At 43.0% G+C, this 20,209-nt stretch overlaps 1 protein-coding gene, 1 long non-coding RNA gene and 1 pseudogene across 2 annotated transcripts; 1 reads left to right on the top strand and 2 right to left on the bottom strand.

Annotated features, from left to right (window-relative positions):
• Nucleotides 1–8,199: 8,199 nt before the first annotated feature.
• Nucleotides 8,200–8,556, bottom strand: LOC142440178 (large ribosomal subunit protein uL24-like). Its single transcript, XM_075542718.1, has one exon. The coding sequence runs from the start codon at nucleotides 8,554–8,556 to the stop codon at nucleotides 8,200–8,202; it is 357 nt and encodes a 118-aa protein (XP_075398833.1).
• Nucleotides 8,557–8,886: 330 nt separating this feature from the next.
• Nucleotides 8,887–9,264, bottom strand: LOC142437437 (COX assembly mitochondrial protein 2 homolog; annotated as a pseudogene).
• Nucleotides 9,265–11,164: 1,900 nt separating this feature from the next.
• Nucleotides 11,165–17,696, top strand: LOC142426126 (uncharacterized). Its single transcript, XR_012779726.1, has 3 exons — nucleotides 11,165–11,428; nucleotides 13,455–13,630; nucleotides 15,093–17,696. It is a non-coding gene; the product is annotated as an uncharacterized LOC142426126 (long non-coding RNA).
• Nucleotides 17,697–20,209: the final 2,513 nt, after the last annotated feature.

Below are 20,209 nucleotides of genomic sequence, written 5' to 3'. Positions count from 1 at the left end.
ACTTGTATTGCTTAGGAACCCTTGTGACAGAGTGGTTGAAGTCTAAATATAGTCAAGGCCACACAGCAACAGATATGTGGGAGCCTCTGACTTATCACACAGAGTCATTGTCAGCTGATAAAATGTGTCAGTAGGGAAAGGCAAATAACACTATTTCCCTACCCGTGATCACTTCTGTTTTTCAGTGTCTTCATAAGGACAGCTATGGGCTCTGTCTAGAGAAAGAGTAATAAAGAATTTTGTTTTGAGGTGCTTTCAGATGAGTGACAAAAGGAGAGGAAGGGTTACTATAATCCACAACCATGCCATCTGAGACGGGTAAGGTTGGTTGAATATCATCTTGGCTGCCTTGTGATGCTCTGAGTTGGCAATTACGAGGTAGTCATTCCCTGTTTTAATGTGATCACTTCCATGATCAGATCTGTTATGAGCAGCTACTAGGTGAAAAGGGAGTTTCCTCAGTGATACAGACTACTTCTAAAATATACCGATATTATAGTAAAGCTCTGGCTTTTTGCTCTCTCTACCTACATCCAGCATCAAACTCTCATGATCCAATCTCCAATTCTTGGGACTTGAGCCAGTGGTCTGCCATACTGCCTACGGTCTTGGGATTTATTAGCTTTTGCAGTCTGTGAGCCAGTAACCTGAGGTCTTACCTGTCAATCTTGGATCCATCACCCCGATAGCTTCATCAGTCAGGAGAAGCCTCCAGCCTGATGCCTGACCCACAGATTTTGGACTGGCCAGCCTCTGCAACCACGTGAGCTATTTTCTTTCTTTCTTCTTTTTTTAATAAATATAAATCTCTCCTTCATAACGTAAGATATCATCTTAATCAAAACACCTTTGAAGCAGTGAAAAAGATGAGAACTAAAATATGAGCACAAAGGAGATAAGATCAAACATGGCCACATAGTCAGAGCCACTCAATCTCTCCCAAGAAAAACTTGGAAAGTGGCAGAAAACTTATGACCGCCTGAATTCCCACCTTCCCCCGAAAAACACAAACACTTGTCAACTACATTTAGCGCCTCACGAGGAGGAATTAACACAAAGAATCAGGAAGGGTGAGGGGCAGGTGTGGAGCTATGGATTCTGAGTTGTCCCACAGGATGCCTGGGGTCTTGGTCACCTCACCCCTGCTCTTTCCGGACCTCTGGGAGGAGGAGAAGACCAGGGACCATCCCAGGAGGGAGATTACAGCAATAGTTGTCATACTTTAAGTGACTGGAGGAAAAGCTTCAGGAAACAGAAACAGCGGTATGTACAATGGGGAATATAGGAACTCAGGAATGCTCTAAATGACTAGTCTGACAAAATCAATGAAAAGCTCGAAATAATTCAACAACTCTCAAGAGAAATGCAAAAGGCAAAAAGTAGGAAGCACTGTGAAAGAACAAACCAGTAGGATTGAAACAATGGAAACAAGAAGCAGTGATAGTGAAGATCTTTCTCTCAAGACCAAAACATAAGAAGATTGAGTTATAAAATTGACTTTAAAAGCTGAGGGGAAAAATACCCGAGATTTATGGGACACTGTAAAATGGAACAACATATACTTGATAAATGTGCCAGAACAGAAAGAAGAAATATCAGCTACAAAGAAAATAGTTGTTGAAGTGATAAGGGAGAATTTCCCTACCACACTGACAGAACATAAAATAGCTATTCATGAAGCTCGGAGAACTCCAAACAGAATTGATCCCCCAAAGAGATTACTATGCCACTTTATAATAAAACTTTCATATTGAAGAAGAAGAAACAATTCTGAGAGGAGCATGGAAAAAACAAAACCAAAAAACCCCACAACTTTCCTGTAGCACACATCCACTAACAAAAGTGAATGAATTTTAAATTCTCTTCAGGAGGGCATCAGTAAATGAATAAATCTGTAGTTATTGTTCTATCAAGGTCGCCTATAGTAAACAAGTAGGGTTATACAGTTACCTTTGCTATCAGCTACCTCCCCACTCCACGCCCATCCCCCTCACTCTCCCCCCATATCCTCAGGGAATCGCTCATTACTCCTGTTGCTGTTTCTGAAGGGTCATCCATTCTGGCACTCCTGCATCGGACGATCTTAATTATGCACATGAACATCTGTAGGTCTACCAGTATCAATGAGGTGAAACACAAGCCTATGCTTTATGACTTTGACGCTTACTGATGCCTCTACTACTGAAAATCTTTCAAAGCTTAACTTTTTTCCTATTACTCCCTCTCTGCCTCATAAAGAGGAATCAGTATGACTTAAAGGAAGTGAGGTCTTTGGTTTATTGATGATCTCTCACCAACAATCGAATACAAATAAAATGGCTGCTGTGTAAGCCGAGGTCTTATTTTTGTGTTCATGTAAAAAGGAGATAAAATCCAGCCCAAACCTATCAGATTTAGTTCAACCAAGTTGATCAAATCTCCCACCATTGTGTGTCCCTAGTATGTTTTGAGTTAACAGAGGTAAATCTAAATATAGAAGAAATGCTACTTGACAAGGGGAAAAAACCGTTTCTGAAGCACAGAATTCAAAATAAGCAGGGTGGGGTGAGAGGACACTAACTGGGCCGGAGGAATAAGAGAAAAATGTGTGATCCGAAATGATCTGGTTGTATTTTGATGTTGCCAATATCGCAAAGCAACAATCCATATGGTGCTTCCTGATACAAATGCAAATGCAATCTCTCTCCTGGGGATATAGCCTAAAAAAATAAAGAACACAACACACAAATCGAGCTGATTCCAGGAACCCAAGTGGAAGGCGAATTTTGAGAATGACGAAGGCAACGAATGTATAAGGGTGCTTTGCTCAATTGATGTATGGATTGTGATAAGAGTTGTATGAGCCCCAATAAAAAGATTTATTAATTAAAAAAAGAAAATGATGATGGCAACATATGTACAAATGTGCTTGATACAAGTGATATATGGATTGTTATAAGAGCTATAAGAACCCCCAATAAATATGATTTATTAAAAAAAGAACACAACACAAAACGACATATGCACGCCTATATTTATTTATTGCAGAAATTTCCATAATGACAAAAACATGGAAACAACCACAAGTTCTGATTACAGAGGAATGGATAAATGAACCCTGGTACATAGCTACAATGGAATATTATCCATCAACAACAACAACAAACACTGCAAGACATGGACAAAACCAGAGGGCATTATGCTTAGCAAAGCTAATTAGTCTTATAAAAGAATAATATTTAATGACACCATTATTATAAGGAAAAACAAAGAAAAGCAAAAATGTTTTTGGCCCACAAGATAAGACTGAAGACTACGAGGAGACCATGAGCAGGGACAGGGGAGGTATAGGAAATTAGAGATTGGAGGGAGGGAGGATGGGACAGAAGAAAAGAGCACTACACTTATGGGGCATTTAACAGGACTTTATTACTGATTTCATCTGTAGAGAGGACAGTGCAGCTACATAGAATATGCTTCTTTAAAAACAAATTAAATAACACATTCATTAAAAAACCAACATCTTTAAAAGAGAGTGAAGGCTCTCTCCTAGCTTTAAAATCCCTCCAGATTCCTTACCCCTCAGAGCTAAATATTGGTCAGAACGAGTGAAAAAGGAGGACAAGTAAAACTGAAATGGACTTGGAGACTTTTGTAATGTACAGGTTCATTTCAAACATGAGAAATAGATGAGTGTGTCTGATTGAACTAACCCCTGTAGTGACATGTAATAATACGAGACACTGCATTGGAAAGAGCCACGCATAAAATCACAGTCAGCAGCTTTAAGATTGTTGTTGATGTTCTAATAATGTGGCACTGTATGATACCTTCCCAACATGAATGCTGAGGACAAAATGGGTGCATAAGCAAATGTGGCGAAGACAGCTGATGGTGCCTGGCTATCAAAAGATATAGCACCTGGGGTCTTAAAGGCTTGAAGTCAAAAAAGTGGCCATTGAGCAGGGAAGTAACAAAGCCCACATGGAAGCAGCACACCAGCCTGTGTGATCATTAGGTGTCAATGGGAATAGGTACCAGAAGGTCAAAAACAAGCAATCAAGTTGATGTGAAGGAGCATGGACAAAGTGGAGACCCAACACCTGTAAGACAATTGGATAGGTCCTCACAGAGGGGCTTGTGGGGTGGTGGTGTTGAAGAATTCAGTCGGCAGTACAGCATTGATGAAACATATAACTATCCTCTGGTTCTTTAATGGTTCCTCCCCTTACTATTAAGGCTTGTGTTTCACCTCATTGATACTGTTAGACCTACAGATGTTCATGTGTATAATTAAGATCATTCGATTCAGGAATGTCAGAATGGATGACCCTTCAGAAACAGCAACAGGAGTAATGAGCGATTCCCTGAGGATATGGGGCAATAGAGTAGGGGATGGGAGTGGGGTGGGGAGGTAGCTGATGTAAGATCCAGCTATATATATTTATAGAACAGGTATATATATATTTATAAATTATATTTATATATAAATAAGTTTATATTTATATGTGTTATATTTATATTTATAGAACAGCTATATATATTTATAGAACAGGATAATAATATATAACAATAACAACAAGGGTTCCTGTGGGAAGGATGGGGGAGGGGACAAAAGGGAGATGATATCAAAGAATTCAAGATGAAAGAAAAGGTTTTGAAACTGATTGTAGTAGCAACTGTACAATTATGCTTGATCTATTAGAATTATGGAATGTATGACATTTGTAAGAGCTCCCCAAAAAATAATGAATGAAAAAAAAGATTGTTGTTGTTGAATCAACTCTGACTTATGGCAACTCCATACAGAAAATAACACAACGTTACCTGGCCCTTTAAGATTGTCCGTCTGTCCAAGCCTGTTGTAGCCACTGTGTTTTTTGAGTTCTTTCCAACCTAGGGGCTCATCTATGTATACCACCTCAGACAATACTCGGCTGTTATCCACAGCCTACTACTCATTGGCTAATTTTCAGAAGTTGTTTACCAGGTTTATCATTTGAGTCTGTCTTAGACTCCACTGGAGCTGAGGAAAAACAAAGAAAAATAAAAGGGAGCTCCCTCCACTCCGAGAGCTCACTGGAACTTGTTCACCAGAGGCGACCCTGCTGATGTTTGAATAGCTTGGGGCATAGCGGCCAGCATGTCACCATAGAAGTATAAACTGACAGTCATGTTGTGGTGCAGTGAACTGTGAACACAGCCCTTCTAGTCCGAGTCTTTGTGACCCCACACAGTGATTGCTATGACTATGTAAATAAGCTGCATGAAACCTGCGATTGTTGGAATTATGTGTCACCTTAGTCTGTCATAATTCCCAGTAGTATGTGGTTGTCTTCTGTTTTGTGATATGATCCTCAGTTTTGTGATGTGTTGTGAATCCCAGTCTCTATGCCTGCTTTATGGTTGCATTTGGGAGTGCATTGTCCATTATGTTACTGAGGCAGGATTAGTGTAGGATATATGAGGGTGCTTCAAAAAGTTCATGGAAAATGGAATTAGAAAATAATAAGTTCTGATTAATTGTTTCAAAAACTTTTTGCAGCTTCCTCATATCTTACGAACCCCTGTTGGCATAGTGGGTTACCCATTGGGCTGCTAACCACAAGGTTAGAAGTTCAAAACCACCAGCCACTCTCCAGGATAAAGATGAGGTTTTCTACTCCTGTAGGGAATCACAATCTCAGAAACCCAGAGGAGCAGTTCGGCCCTGTCCCTGTAGGGTCTCTGTGAGTCAGAATTGACCCTGTGGCAGTGAGTTTGGTTTTAAGTCTTATCTTACTAGAAGGTATGATTCAAGCCACTACCCTTGCTCCACTAACACCCTTAAAAATGTTATTCAAATCTCTAGCCTTAAATATTACTGAAATCATACCTGGCTTGAGCCACACCTTTTAGCTTTCAGGAAATGAAAAGAGAGAGAAGCTGGCAGAGAGGTTAGCAGGTGAACTTGGCGGTGGGGCAGGGGGGGAGGGGAAAGAAAGGGGGAGGGGGTTCTTCACAACTATCAAGAAATTAGACCCAGGAGTACAACACATTCTTTGCACCTGGAATCGCTATGCTGGGAATGCCCTCAATGCAGGAGACACAAAAAGAGATCTGTAACAGCAGAGTCACTGAGAAGCAGCAGCGACAGCCACAGGAAACCATGACAGCAGACCCAGAAGATGGGTAGGAGACTGACTGTTGATGGTCAGGTGGGTTTTCCACACCACAGAGTAAGAACGCTGAGTGCGCAGGAGGCCTCCTGGAAAAGTAGAGTGCCTCCAGGCACCTCATGGAGAGACAGTTACTGACCCTCGGAGCTAGTGCTGGTCACTCAGTGGTCACTTGGGTCACTTAGGGAGGGACACTTATCGGTGGAGTGGGGGAACTTGTTGGCAGAGCTAAGAGTTTTATAACTCTTACCCAAGCGGGAGAGAGGCCTGGCCAATGGTCAGATAGAGGCCAGCGTGTGAACAAGGCTTGGAAAAAGCTTTCTTGAAGAACTATAAGGGTGTATTCCCCCCAAGAAGAACCTGGAATTTTTTTTCAAAGATATGGATTTAAATTTTTTTTTACAAAACAACCTTATTACCTTCAAAGTATTCTCCATTACTTGTAATACATTTGTCAAACTTGCTATTCCATTCTTGGAAACATTTCTAAAAACATCTGTTTGGATGGCTTACAGCACCTCCCTCGTCTTTTCTTCACTTTTTCTATGTCATCAAATTGCTGTCCTTTCACCTCCCTCTTCATTTGCAGAAACAAAAAGAAGTTGCATGGAGTGGGGTCAGATAAGTCAGGCGTGTGGGGGCAAGAGAGGCATGCTGGTTTGGGGCATACTGAGCTGGCTGCATGAGCATTGTAGTGTTGGAAAAATTAGTCCCTTGTCTGCACATATCAGGGTTTTTTGTCAAACACTGTTACACAATCTTTTCAGAACCTCTATGTAGAAAACTTGATTAACAGTCTGACCTGGTGGTACAAACTCCAAATGCACTGTCCCGCTCACATTAAAAAACAAATGAGCATTGTATTGATCTTTGATTTCACTTGACAACCTTTTTGGGGCGAGGTACAATGGCATCTTCCACTGGCCTGAATGATGTTCGCTTTTGGAGTCATAAGAATAGCACCATGTCTTGTCACCTCTAAGGATTTTGGGGGGAAAAGCCTGGGTCGCTTGAGAGATGTTCTTTCAAAGCACAGCATGTTTCCACTCGATGCTCTTTTTCCTGGTCAGTCAGAACCCAAGACACAAACTTCACAGCAACCCTTCTCATTCTCAAGTCTTCCATCAAAATTCACTGAACGGAACTCCAAGAGAGTCCAGATAACTTCCCCAGCTCTTCAATGGTCCTTCATCAGTCTTTGATCACAAACGCATGAAGAGGTTTGTCATCAATCAACATTTGAAATGAGATAACCACTCGTACACTTGAGTGTTTCCCATAGCACTGTCCTTATAAGCTGTGTTCAACATCACAAGTTTCTGCAGCATTTTTCCTGCACAGGAAACAAAATTTAACATCTGCACACTGTTCTCTTAAATCAGCCATCCCCCAAAATGAGGTTTGTACAAAACTGCTTTTATGAAAAAAATTCACTGTGACCAGAGAGAACCTTCCCAGGTGATGCCACTTGGTGCACTAACTGAGAGCAAGTTGCTCAGTATTTGCCTAGTGGAAAAATGTGTACTATGAAAGCTCTGCCCAATGGAAATCTTTTCTAATTTATGGGGGGGGGATACCCCCTCATATATCCTAGTCATTTTTATCCCAATTTATAAGTTTTTGCTTCTCCAATGGACCCCATGACTGTGAGTGTGGTCCGTGAGTTCCATGTGGCCATTACAATGACTTACTGAACAAAGGAGAGAGGTAGACGTGCTGTGGGAGGGATGGTTGGTGTCAGAATTGGTCAGAATATTGGAATGTGGAGATGTGTCTCAAGGCCCCTTAAAAGGGATGAGCCTTGAGCTGTTGATCTTATCCTCCTCTTCTTCCTTGTGAAGTTAGAGGAAGTCACCCACATCTCCCAAGTCATTTTTACACATCATCCTCAAATAAGTGCACATTTATTTATTTGCTTACAATCAATATGCCTTTTACTTTTGTCTTCCTTAGTGCACTTGCTAGAACTAATATCATTTTGTTTTTAGCTGATAGGTAGTTTAAATCTTATTCTTCTTTTTTCAAATATGCCGCTTTTAATAAAAGTTGTGTACAAGATATTTCACTCTTGCATCTTCTCAAGTGATTCTTCCTTGTATTTGCCCTTTTCCTTTCCAACTTGGTGAGATTTGGCTTTCCGCTCCAGGATATTTTTGCGGTCTTTGTCCAGTTTTAACCTCGTAATCACCACCTTGCTGGGGTGAATGACCACATGGACAGTGGTGCCGTTAGCTTTATCTCGCTGCACCCGCTCAATGTAGATGACGTTGCGGATAGGCATGGACCGAACATTGTATTTCTGTCTAAGTTCCTTGGAAAGCGGGGAAGACATAATCTTCCTGCGAACGTGGGAAGGGGCACTGAAATGCCTTTTCCGGTTTTGGCTCCGGTCCGAAGTCTCAAAGGGATTGAACTTCATTTTGGACACTACTCCTTCAGCAATGGCCCCAAAAGCAAACTTATTCTTTTTTTTTTTTTTAATAAGTTATTTTATTGAGGGAGATAGGTTACTCCATGTTAGCTGGTTGTAGACGGCGAGGGTCACATGTTAGAAGAGCGTTGGCAGGGGGCAGACCACTATGACTAAAGGCCCCACTTGACACCCACAAAGTCCTGGGCTCCCCCCTTCTTCAAGTTCAAAAGGAGGTCACACTTCGCAGTCACAGGATCGTGGAGACCAAATAAAACAGATTCTCAACCAAGAGTCTTGAGGTCTTCGCTCAGTCAAGGCTTCAGGAGAAAATGTACTTCATTTCGCAGACTCCTCTGGAGGATTCAAGTCTCTTTCGCATCAAATCACCATGCTCCCTGCTCCTGGCCCTCTTTTCTGCATACTCATGTTTCAGGCATTTCCTCATCTCCCGATTGAGATCATTGCAATGCCCCCAAAATTTCAGAACGCCGTGCTGTCACAAAGAAGGTGGTTTGGGGAAAACCATGAATATCACTTGCTTATCTTTACTAAGTTCCAAGATCGCTTACTAAGATGTTCCCAAATCCCCTTCCATTAATGGAGAAAGCAATCCACATTGCGCTGAACTCTTACATTTCTGTGGCATTACTTTAGCAAGTTAATCAAGGCGCTGCATTCTTCAGTGTGCAGGTATGGAGACAAGTCAGGATGCATCTCTAGAAGATGAAGGGTCACAGCAGAGCAACTCGCTCGCTGTCACCCCCGGAGGCCTGGAGCGGTGTGTCCCTTGGAAGCACGCAAAGGAGAGGCCTGCGAGGCCAAAGCTGGGCCGCCTGGGCGGGCGGTGACTTCTCGGGACACCCTCAACAGACCGGTCCGCAAATCTTATTCTTAAAATAAGCTTTGTACTTTAGAATTGTTTTGAATAACAGAAAAGTTGTGAAGATAGTAGTTTGTTAACATCTTACAGTAATTTGGCACATTTGCTACAATTAATGAACCAATATTGATATTAGCTGAAGTACACATTTTATTCATATTTCCTTAGTTTTGTTTACTGTTTGTTTTCTGTTGCATGATTTCATCTAAGATACCCCATGACATTTAGCTGTCATGCTTCCTTGGCCTGATTTTCGCTGGGGCAATTTCTCAAATGTAAATGGCTTTTTTTTCCTTTTGTAACTGGCATTTTATTGGTTGTTTTCAGATCAGTACAGAAACATTATGAACAATTTGTATACAATTTTTAAAATAATTTTATTGGGGGCTTGTATAATTCTTATCACAATCCATACATCCACCCATTATGTCAAACACATTTGCACATTTGTTGCCATCATGATTTTCAAAACATTTTCTTTCTACTTGAGCCCTTGGTATCAGCTCCTCATTTTTACCCCTCCCTCATGAACCCATGATAATTTATAAATTTTTTTTTTCATGTCTTGCACTGGCCAAGGATGTCTCCTGTCACCCACTTTTCTGTTGCCCATATTCCTGAGAGAGGGTTATATGTAGATCCTTGTGATCAGTTCCCTTTTCCTCCCCCATCTTCCCCTTACCCTCCTGGTATTGCTACTCTCAATATTGGTCCTGACGGGGTTATCTGTCCTGGAATCCTTGTGTTTCCAGCTCTTATCTGTACCCATATACATGCTCTGGTCTAGCCAGATTTGTAAGGTAGAATTGGGGTCACAATAGTGGGGGTGAGGAAACATTAAAGAGCTAGAGGAAAGTTGTATGTCTCATTGGTGCTATACTGCACCCTGACTGGCTCGTCTTCTCCCCACAACTCTTCTTTAAGGTCATGTCCAATTCTCTACAGATGGGCTTTGGGTCTCCACTCCACACGCCCCCTCATTAACAGTGATATGATTTTTTTGTTCTGGGTCTTTGATGCCTGCTACCTGATCCTATCAACACCTCATGATCACACAGGCTGGTGTGCTTCTTCCATGTGGACTTTGTTGCTTCTCAGCTAGATGGTCACTTGTTTATTTTCAAGTCTTTAAGACCCCAGACGCTATACCTTTTGATAGCTGGGCACCATCAGCTTTCTTCACCACATTTGCTTATGTACCCGCTTTGTATTTGGTGATCATGTCGAGAAAGTGAGCATCACAGAATGCCAGGTTATTAGAAAAAAGAGCTTATAGAAACCCAATGTCCATCTGCTACCTCAAAACTAAACCTATAAATATATGCACATAGATCTATTTCCCCATCATTATACATAAATATATTTACATATGTACATGCTTTAATTTAGGCCTCTATAAATGCCCTTTGCTTCCTAGTTATTTCTATCATGTTCTGCCTTCATTTGGGTTTCAATAATTCCTCTTGGTTACATTGCCCTTGATCAAGCCCTACCAGACCTCCTACATGCACCTCACCATTGATTTTAGATCATGTGTTGTTTCCTTGTCCTCTCTCCCACCTCCCCCTCTCCCATGCCCACCCCCAACTGTTGATCCCATTGTTTTTTCCTCAGGATTCTTTACCCCGCCTATTTTATCTAGATAGACATTCAGAGACAATAATAAGCCTGAAAATAAGACAGAGCAAAACAATTTAAAAAAGAAAAAAAAACAGGGCAAAACATGTAAAGCCTAGGTTCTAGGTCTGTTTGTTGACCTTTCTGAGTGTTTTCTGTTTGCTGATTGTTAAGAGTGTTTTCCTGTCTGATGGGGTGCCACGCCCTGACCCCCACTCCCTACTCCCCCCACCCCCGCAGCAGATTTTTGGTGTTCCTTGGGGACTTCATGGCTGCGCTCCCCTGGCTGCTCTGTTGCACACCCTTGGTGGTTCACCCTGTTGTGGTGAGGTCAGACTGCGCTGGACTCGCCTCCTGTTTTCGTTTCTCCACTTTCGGCAGGTAATCTTTAGTTTCTTAGTTAGCGATTTCAGCCTGTTTCCCTTTTGCTCCTCTTTTCCCTTTTGTTTGTACTTTCTTTTGTCCGATGATTTATGCTTTCCTGGTGCCTGTTTTGGCTTCCTCTCCACTTTTGCAGGCGCAGCTTTTGCCGACAACCTCGTGATCTCCTCTTGGGCTCCTCCTTCAGGGCCCCGTGGTCCAGCAGACCTTCCTTTTGTGTATCTTGGCTGTGGGGAGGGAGCTTGCAGGAGAGCTTTCTTAAAGCTGAATTGCCTGGCGCAGCCGCTTCTCTGCCAGCTGCCCAAGCCTGCTGTGTCTGCACCTTAGCGTGAGCCCAGAACCTGTGGGACAGCCCCCACCCCTTTCCTTGTCTCTTGGGTTTCTGGACCTGGGAATGGGTGACAGAGCATCACCCCACCCCCACCCCAGCCCTGCCAAGCCGCTCCCACCTCTCCCCACAGTTTGTTTAAAGTGGAGCTGCAAAGTGGGGTCTGCGCCCTGATTGGGGAACACCCAGCCAGCCCTTGTTTTGTGTGACCGTGACAGTCTTAAGGAGTCCTGATCAATATAGGATATCCTCCCCACTTTTTTCCTGATAGTTTCCTCATAGTTAGCCTGCGGTTGTGGGCTGTAGAGAGGAAAACCACAGAAGTAAAGTATGTACCTTTGAGTCATGTCAAAGGCACACTCTAGTCACATAGCTTAATGTTGAAGCCATTTGTCTTACTGGTGACTCATTGGTGGACGTGCTGTTTGTCGAGTTCCCCCACGCCAACAGGAGAAAGCGGTCTCCCGCAACTTGCCATCCATTTACGGAATTGTACGGTTACTAACATCGCTGTCAGTCTAGACAGTTATTTCATAGATGGTGGGTTGCAGGATGGGCTCCTTCATACTGGTATCTGACCAACAAGTTCTCCAGCGAAACCCCTATCAACTTTCCACAGATTATTCCCCACGCTCTCCGTCCAGTCCGTCCGCAGCTCTTAGTACCCTGGGGAGTGATTGTATTGTTATGTTGTACATAGACATCAAGTTGGTTCTAACCCGCACTGACCCCATATGCAACAGAACGAGACGCTGCCCATCCTGGGTCAGCCTCACAGTCCTTGCTATGGTTGAGTCGATGGGTGCAGTCAATGTGTCGATCCATCTTCTGGAGAATCTTGCTCTTTTGGCCGACTTCGCCGTGCATAATGTTTTTCTTCAGGGACTAGACCATCCTGGTAAGCGGTCCAAAGTAAACGAGGCAAAGTCTTGCCATTGTCCCTTGCTTATCCTTAAAGCTAATGTTAGGGAACACGGGAAGTTTGTCAGGCGTGTCAACATGTATTTGGAGGAATTTCCAAAGAATTCCTGAAATATTCTGTTCACTGATGAAAGTGAATCAGAGCCAAAAACACAAAAACAGAAAAGAAAGAAACTGAATGATATCCTTACTCTACAGAGATGAAAGGATTCCCCTCACTGGGTACAATTCCTTTTGCCATGTCTATTTAAACTTTGTAGTCTCTGGTATTTGTGTGAGTGTCCTTGAGCCTATTTTACACAAAGCTCTGGTGGAAGATTCTGTGCCTTGGGAAGTGCAACTGATAACCAAACCCAAGCAGAAGTTTTGAGCGACCACTTCCCTTTTGGCAATGCCCTGCAGCTGAAAATACTGCGGGCCAGTAAATACCAAAGCTTTCCCAGAAGTCTTGGCAGCATAGTGGTTGCTTGTTGAGCTGTTAACTTCAAGGGCAGCAGTTCAGAACTGCCAGTGGCCCTGAGGAGGAAAGAGGCAGCTTTTTGCTTCTACAAAGAGTTACAGTCTGGGAAACCAAACCCACAAGGGCAATTCTACCCTCCCCTGTAGGTTTGCTGTAGTCCAGAAACAGCTTGGTGGCAGTTATTGGGTTCCCAGGAGAGGCACCTCTCACCATGTGAAGGAATTACTATTAAGGCGGCTATTTTCTCCTACATCCAGTCCCCATCATCACTCTCTCTTTTCCTTCTCCTGCCAACATGGTTAAAATGTGTTTTCAAGATTTTTTAAGGGACTGAACAATGATGTGGGTCCCTCTGGGATCTCCAAGGAGCAGAGGAGAGGATGCTGTCATTGGGGAGATGAACAGTGATTTAAAGTGGTCGTGGTGGTCTTGGACCTGGAGTGCTTGGACCTGGACAAAGGGACATCCAGGGAAGAGGAGAGACATTGTTCAGGTGAAAGTTTGGGGATAAAGTTTATGAATAGCCATTTGCTCCTACATCTCTAGCACTTAATTTTTTTGTTGTTGTTTTAAAGTAAACTCACAGAGCAAAACTTTCACTAATGCTCATTTGCAAAGCAGAACGATGCCTGCCGTACTAAAGCATGACATTAAAAAGCCAAGAGAGTATGAAAATAATAAGTATATGTCCTAAGTTGTCATTTATTGGGGGAGACTTTAAATCTTTATTGATTAGACAGGCTCATCTCTCCCCCTTGGAGCTGCTGGTGAGTTGGAACTGTTGGCCGTATTGTTAGCAGTTCAGGGCATAGCCCCACTATGCTACTAGGACGCCCACAGTTCTAGGATAGGTATTTTTAAAACCCTGAATTGATATTCTAAACTCTGCTCCAATTTCCAGTGTAGCCCACAGCATCCTAAAGGTGTTGCAACATGAGGTGAAGTACAGGTATCACCAAGATCGAAGTTCTCAGCTCCTTTTCTGTTGTTTTGTGTTTTTTAAATGACCATTATTTAGGAGTTTTGTTGCTCCCTGGCTGAGGTCAACTGCGCACACATGTGGAGTGAGCTCATGACAGACAGAAGGTGGCAGGAAGGAATTTCTCATGGAGAAGAAAACCTTCCACAGAACATCTTTATTGTGCTCGAAGAAGAAAAATGGTGCTCTGTATTGAACGAGTGCTGGGCTTCCACATTCCACCACTGCTACCAATGCAGCCACCCTGGCTGCCTCCATGCCCTCCTCGTTGACTTCTACAAAGCATCAGCGCACCAACTTGGTACACAGGGACCGGTTTCTCTTAGATGACATTCCATAAAAGTCAGTCTTGGCTTTGTCAAAAGCATTGGTAATTTCCAAACTGACAGTCACAGACTCCAAAGTGTAGTTTTCTTCCAACTTCAATGTGGACGGTGAGACTTCCTCATCTTTAATATCCCTAACGCCTGGGTTTGTCCAGGTACTGAAGTGGTCATATGTGACAGTGTTTTCCCTACAGGAGAAAAGCGACCAGAACCCTAGGATCCCAATATTATCTGGCCACCCAGGCTTACCCACCATCCCCCAACTGGCCAGGTTGGTGGCTTCAAAACTCCTTTGTTCATGACAGGACTCCACGAGGTTGATAAAGCACTTGTCACAGCCAGTGCGTAGGTATTCTAGTTTAGTCAAAAATGAGAAAATGTCGGGTACTGTAGCATGTTTGAAATTTTTATATTTCCGAAAAGGTGGCTTTAAACATAGGCAACATAATTAATATATCTTCAAGTTAACTATCTGATTCAACGAAATCCCCCCCTTTTAAAAAAATGTTTTATTAGGGGCTCATACAACTTTTATCACAATCCATACATATACATACATTAATTGTATAAAGCACATCTGTACATTCTTTACCCTAATCATTTTCTTTTCTTTTTTTTTCTTTCCCTTTTCTTTTTTTACATTTTATTAGGGACTCATACAACTCTTATCACAATCCATACATATACTGATGCAAAGGGCTTAAGTCGAAATCCCCTTTTACCACTTCAGGTCCAAGGTAATTATTTTTAGAAAGGCGTATTGATATATAATTCACATACCTTACACTTCTATACTTGTGTTGTTGTTTTAAAAAGTTGCACATCATCATTATCAGGTGTAGTGCGCCCTCCCCAGTCTTGCATTCATTATTTGCTCCCTGTGGTGGTTATGTATTCTAGTGTCAATTTGGGACTTGAGAGGATTAAGAATGAAGGGGTGGAGTCTAGTCTGTCCATTGACTCATAGCCATTGAGGCTCTGTGTGGGCATGGCCTTCTCCTGAGAATTCTGGGAACTCTTGTATTTGCTCATTGGAGGCAGGAGACACTTTCTCCTCATTCCCTTAGAGACGCTCTATTGACAAGACACAAGACTGACTTCCTGCAAAACATCCCTGAGGAGAAGCCACATGGACCTACCGTGATGCAGCCCTGGGTGCTGGAGAAAGAACGTGGACACCCTGACAGTGCTGAGATGCTTACAATGCCACCAGATCCAAAGACTTGCTACCTACTGGCCTATGATCGTGCTGCATTCGGTGTCATTGCTTGTGTTTTGTGAGTTTGAAGAGGACTTTATAGATTGGTGGTGGACATATGGGCTAATATTGGACTAATGAGCTTGGCCTGGCCCGGGTTGGGATGCTTTCTTAATTTACAATTACCCTTTATATACAACTCTGTCTTATACACATATGAGTCTCCCTGGATTTGTTTCTCTAGTCTACCCAGACTAGCAAATTCCCCTCATCACCCCTATCCCTGATAAATCAGTGCATCCGTTATTGTCTCTATGCATTCACTCCTTCTGTGCTTCTTAAACTGGGGAGCATAACAGAAACAATTTTAAAAACCCAAAATGAAAAATAAGATAAAAATTAAGAGCAGAAAGAAAAGACTACCAGCAATATTAAGACAAGCCACAGAGGAAATTTGTCATGAAACAAGCAAGAAATACTTGAGCCCACAACAAATTCAGGTTGGGTCAAGAAGGAGGTCAACTGACCAGGTATCATATACCATGGTTCGACCCACCATAGTCAGGTTTACAATTATCGCTGTCTGATCGTCAAGCTGTTGAGTCCCTCAGCTGTGGTCAAATGGGATCTGCCAGAGACTTATCTGAAGATGGATTGGGGCTCCCCTGTTCTCCAAAGCCCTCTGCAAATTGGGAGTTCACAATTTAAGCTGATACTTTTCCCTTCATCATATTTGGATTTTGTTATTGTCATCTTTGAATCCGACAAGTTGCTGTGCTTCTGTGTAGACCTAGTTGACGCCTCGCTTTGATGCTTGTTTGAGTACAAGCTTTTAAGGCCCCAGACACTATTCCAATTGATGACCAGGTATTGATCTGCTTTCTTCACCACTGTGCTGCAGCACACTTATCTTCAGTGATCTCTTCATAAAAGTGAGTATTGAGACAGAAACACATTATCAATCATTCCCCTGAGGTGTAAGGCAATTGCACTGATAACATCAATAATTTATCCAATGGCATAGAATTTAAGGGATTGTTGATATGAGGAATTTATGCTGGTATAGCTAGTGCAGTCCAACTGTGAGCTGCTATCCATGAGTAATTACTTTGTACAGATTGCATTCTTGAATGATTGAACTCTGTTAACATTGAGCATGCGGGTTGGTGCTAGGGGAAATTTTCTTGTAATGTTCTTTACAAGCAGATTGCCTCTCAGATGGATACCTGTCTTATTAACGCAAGGGGAACATTATTTAGCATTGGGATACTAAATATAAGGTGCTCCTTGGTCCCCTTTATTGGGGTCCCACCCAAGTTTCAATGATGACAATACCCACAGTCTTGGGGTGCCCATCATTTGCTTTCTCGTCCATCAGGAAATTTCAGCCCAAAGTCCAAGAGCTACAAGTGGTCTTGAGGTAGGGCCCCGTTCACTCAGTGGGGCTTCCCGATCGAGTCCTTCTGGTGTGACCTTTGGGAGATGCCATGTTCCCCATAAGGCCAGTGTCTAAGGTTCATTGTACTTAGTCCATTTTGTGGTTCGCCAAGGGTTGATTAGAAACGTATTGTGTTAGTTACATAATCCGGTATCAATTTAAGGATTAAGAGTATAGGGGTGGAGTCTAGCCTGTCAAGCAGGATATAGCCAATGAGTCCTCTGTGTGAGCATAGCCTTCTCCTGAGGATTCTGGGAACTCCTGTGTGTTTCCTCCTTGGAGGCAGGAGACACTCTCTCTCTCAGCTCACTCCCTGTGAGACATTCCTGTGAAGAGGACACATGGAGAGAGGCTGATGGAGCCAGACCTCTGAAGTCTGAGAAGCCCCATGGAGACCCCTGCCAGTGCCGAGATGCTTACATCGCCACTGGATCCACAAGACTTCCCATGCACTGGTTTGTGATCTTCCTGCATTTGGAATTATTGCATGTGTTTCGTGAGTCTGAAGAGGACTTTATAGATTGGTATTGGACATATGGGCTAATATCAGACTTACGGACTTGATCTGTACTGGGCTGGGATGTTTTCATAATATTCAACTGCTCTTGTACATAAAGCTCTTTCTTATACACATCTGAGTGTCTCTTTGAATTTGTTTCTCTAGCCAACCAGGACTAACCCACTTATTCAAAAGTCTCTCCCAGGGACATAAAAACTGGTTTCTCTACAGTTATTGTTTAGCATCCCTTCCCAACATGAGGTGGCTCCTCCCCATTTAGCCCCCATACCCACCAACAGAAATATAAATGCCACCTTTGAAATGTGGACGCAATTCTTCTCTGGTCTTAACTTGATTTTCCAGTAAGGGTCTCCTCTCATTCCTGTGGAGCATCTGTTGATTTGTGGCAACGGTGCCTCAGTATTGCATGGCATCAAGTGAATGATCTTCTCCCTTGGTGAAAGGGAATTCTTTCATTCACCAAATATTATCCAAATGCTTTCTATCAAATTTACATAGTTTCATTCACAGGACATGAGTTAAAGGACTCAGCTTCTCAGTGTATCGGTCTTGGTGACTCCATATTGTATCTGACTAGGACATCATTTCAACAGTCTAACTTTGAAGCCCTTTCTGAGGCCCAAGACAAGTGGGGCCCAAAACATGAGTTCTGCTGCTTGGTGTTTCCAGCCTGGACCCTGGACCAAGACCCCCAAGTGTTCTACTACCAGCTCCTGCTGGTCGCCTGTGTCTGGAAGAGTGGCATTTAGCAACTGTAAGCCACAACTCTTTATGGGTACAGAAAAAAGAGGGAGTGGAAAAAAGAGGAAGGCCCTCAACGAGATAGATTGACACCTGGCTGCAAGCATACGCTCAGGCATAGGAACAATTGTGAGGATGGTGCAGGTGCTGTGCAGTGTTTCGTTCTGTTGTGCATGGGGTCACTGTGGGTTGGAACCAACAGGATGACATCTAGCAACAACAAACCACAGCTCAAAATAGAATTCAACTTCAAAATCATTCTACCCCTGGTTTTCCTGAATCTAACGATGTTTTGTTTTTACTAAAAGCGAGTTGTTGCTGAGCTTATTGGCAGAGAATTGAACTCACCTCTTTGATCAGTTCAGCAGGTTTGCATTTGACACTGAGTAAATTTAAAGTGCCAAGAGGCTGTATTCTTGGTATAATTTCTTCTCTCATCTCAAGACAAAAGTGAAACTCAGTCCAAAGCTTGGTGTTGAAATGGCTTAAGTAATCTGTGAAAATGCCCCCCCCTGGATTTTCAGAAAAAGAGCAACCAGCCTTTTTGGAGAATTAAGCCCAGAATACCCTTCCATAAAAGGAAGGTGTCAGGGGTCTTACTTTCCATTAACATTCCTGTTCTTCTTAAGGGAGCTTAACTGTTGTGAATGAGACTTGAGGTTGGGTGTCTTTGAACTCTGTCTACCAGCCTGTGAGGCACAATGAGAAATGCCCATTGGAGCACTAGGTCTGGGCTAACCTTTGTCAGATGCTCTCTATAGCCAGAGGAAAACACATGGGAGGAGGTAGAAGGTAGAGCCCTAGTTTACTGAATAAGCTACCAATCCACCTCTGGGGATCAGAGCATTGGGAACGAACTGCAGGCTCTGCATTGTGGGAGGGGAAGTGAAAAAGAGAAACCAAGAAGCCCTGGTGCCACAGTGGTTTCAAGTTGGGCTATGATCTGCAAGGTCAACAATTTGAAATGCCCAGCCACCTGTAAGAGAAAGACAAGGCTTCCTATTGCCCTAAAGCAGTGGTTCTCAACCTTCCTAAGACCTTGACCCATGTAATACAGTTCTTCATGTTGTGGTGACCCCACACCCATAAAATTATTTTTGTTGTCACTTCATAATGCTAATTTTGCTACTGTTATGAATCGGGTGACCCCTGTGAAAGGGTCGTTCAACCCCCCAAAGGTTAAGAACTGCTGCCCTAAAGAGTTACAGGCTCAAAAACTCACAGGGATTGTTCTACTCTGTCCAACATGGTCACTATGAGTCAGAATCGACTCAATAGCAATGCTGGAGAAGAGGATTGGACAAGAAATGTGAGTGGGCCCACTGGCGAGGAGCCGAAGCTAGGGCTGGGAGTACCACGAGCACTGAAAAGCGAGGGAAGATGATGAACCAGCGGCCAACTAGCTGAAAAGCAACAAATTCCACATAGAAGCAGCCCACTAGCCTGTGGGATCATGACGTGTCAATGGGATCAGGTATCAAAGAACAAAAAAATCTTAACTTTGTGAATGACGGGGAGTGCAGAGTGGAGACCCAAAGCCCATCTGTAGGCAACTGGACATCCCCTTCCAGAAGGGTCATGGGGGAGGAGACAAGCCAGTCAGGAATCAGTGTAGGAACAATGAAAAATACAACTTTCTTTTAGTTCTTAAATGCCTCCCCCCACCTCCCCCACTCCCACCCCCATCATGATCCCAATTGTACCGTACTGTGGGAAACAGAAAGATTTCTCCCAAGTAGTTTCCCCCAAATATATGTTAGACTTAGGACACTGCTTACAACTAATGGCAAATGATTGTCAAGTTATTGCCCTGAAGACTCCAGCCAACCAGAGCAAGCAAGCACCATTGTTTCTCCCATAATAGGTAGGG

This window comes from Tenrec ecaudatus, chromosome 1, assembly GCF_050624435.1.
Source record: "Tenrec ecaudatus isolate mTenEca1 chromosome 1, mTenEca1.hap1, whole genome shotgun sequence".
Classification (NCBI taxonomy): Eukaryota; Metazoa; Chordata; class Mammalia; order Afrosoricida; family Tenrecidae; genus Tenrec; species Tenrec ecaudatus.
This window is presented reverse-complemented; position numbering and strand designations above follow the sequence as displayed.

Excerpts from the sequence above, each read along its gene's own strand:
- LOC142440178 (XM_075542718.1), bottom strand. The coding sequence starts at position 8,556 with ATGAAGTTCAATCCCTTTGAGACTTCGGACCGGAGCCAAAACCGGAAA.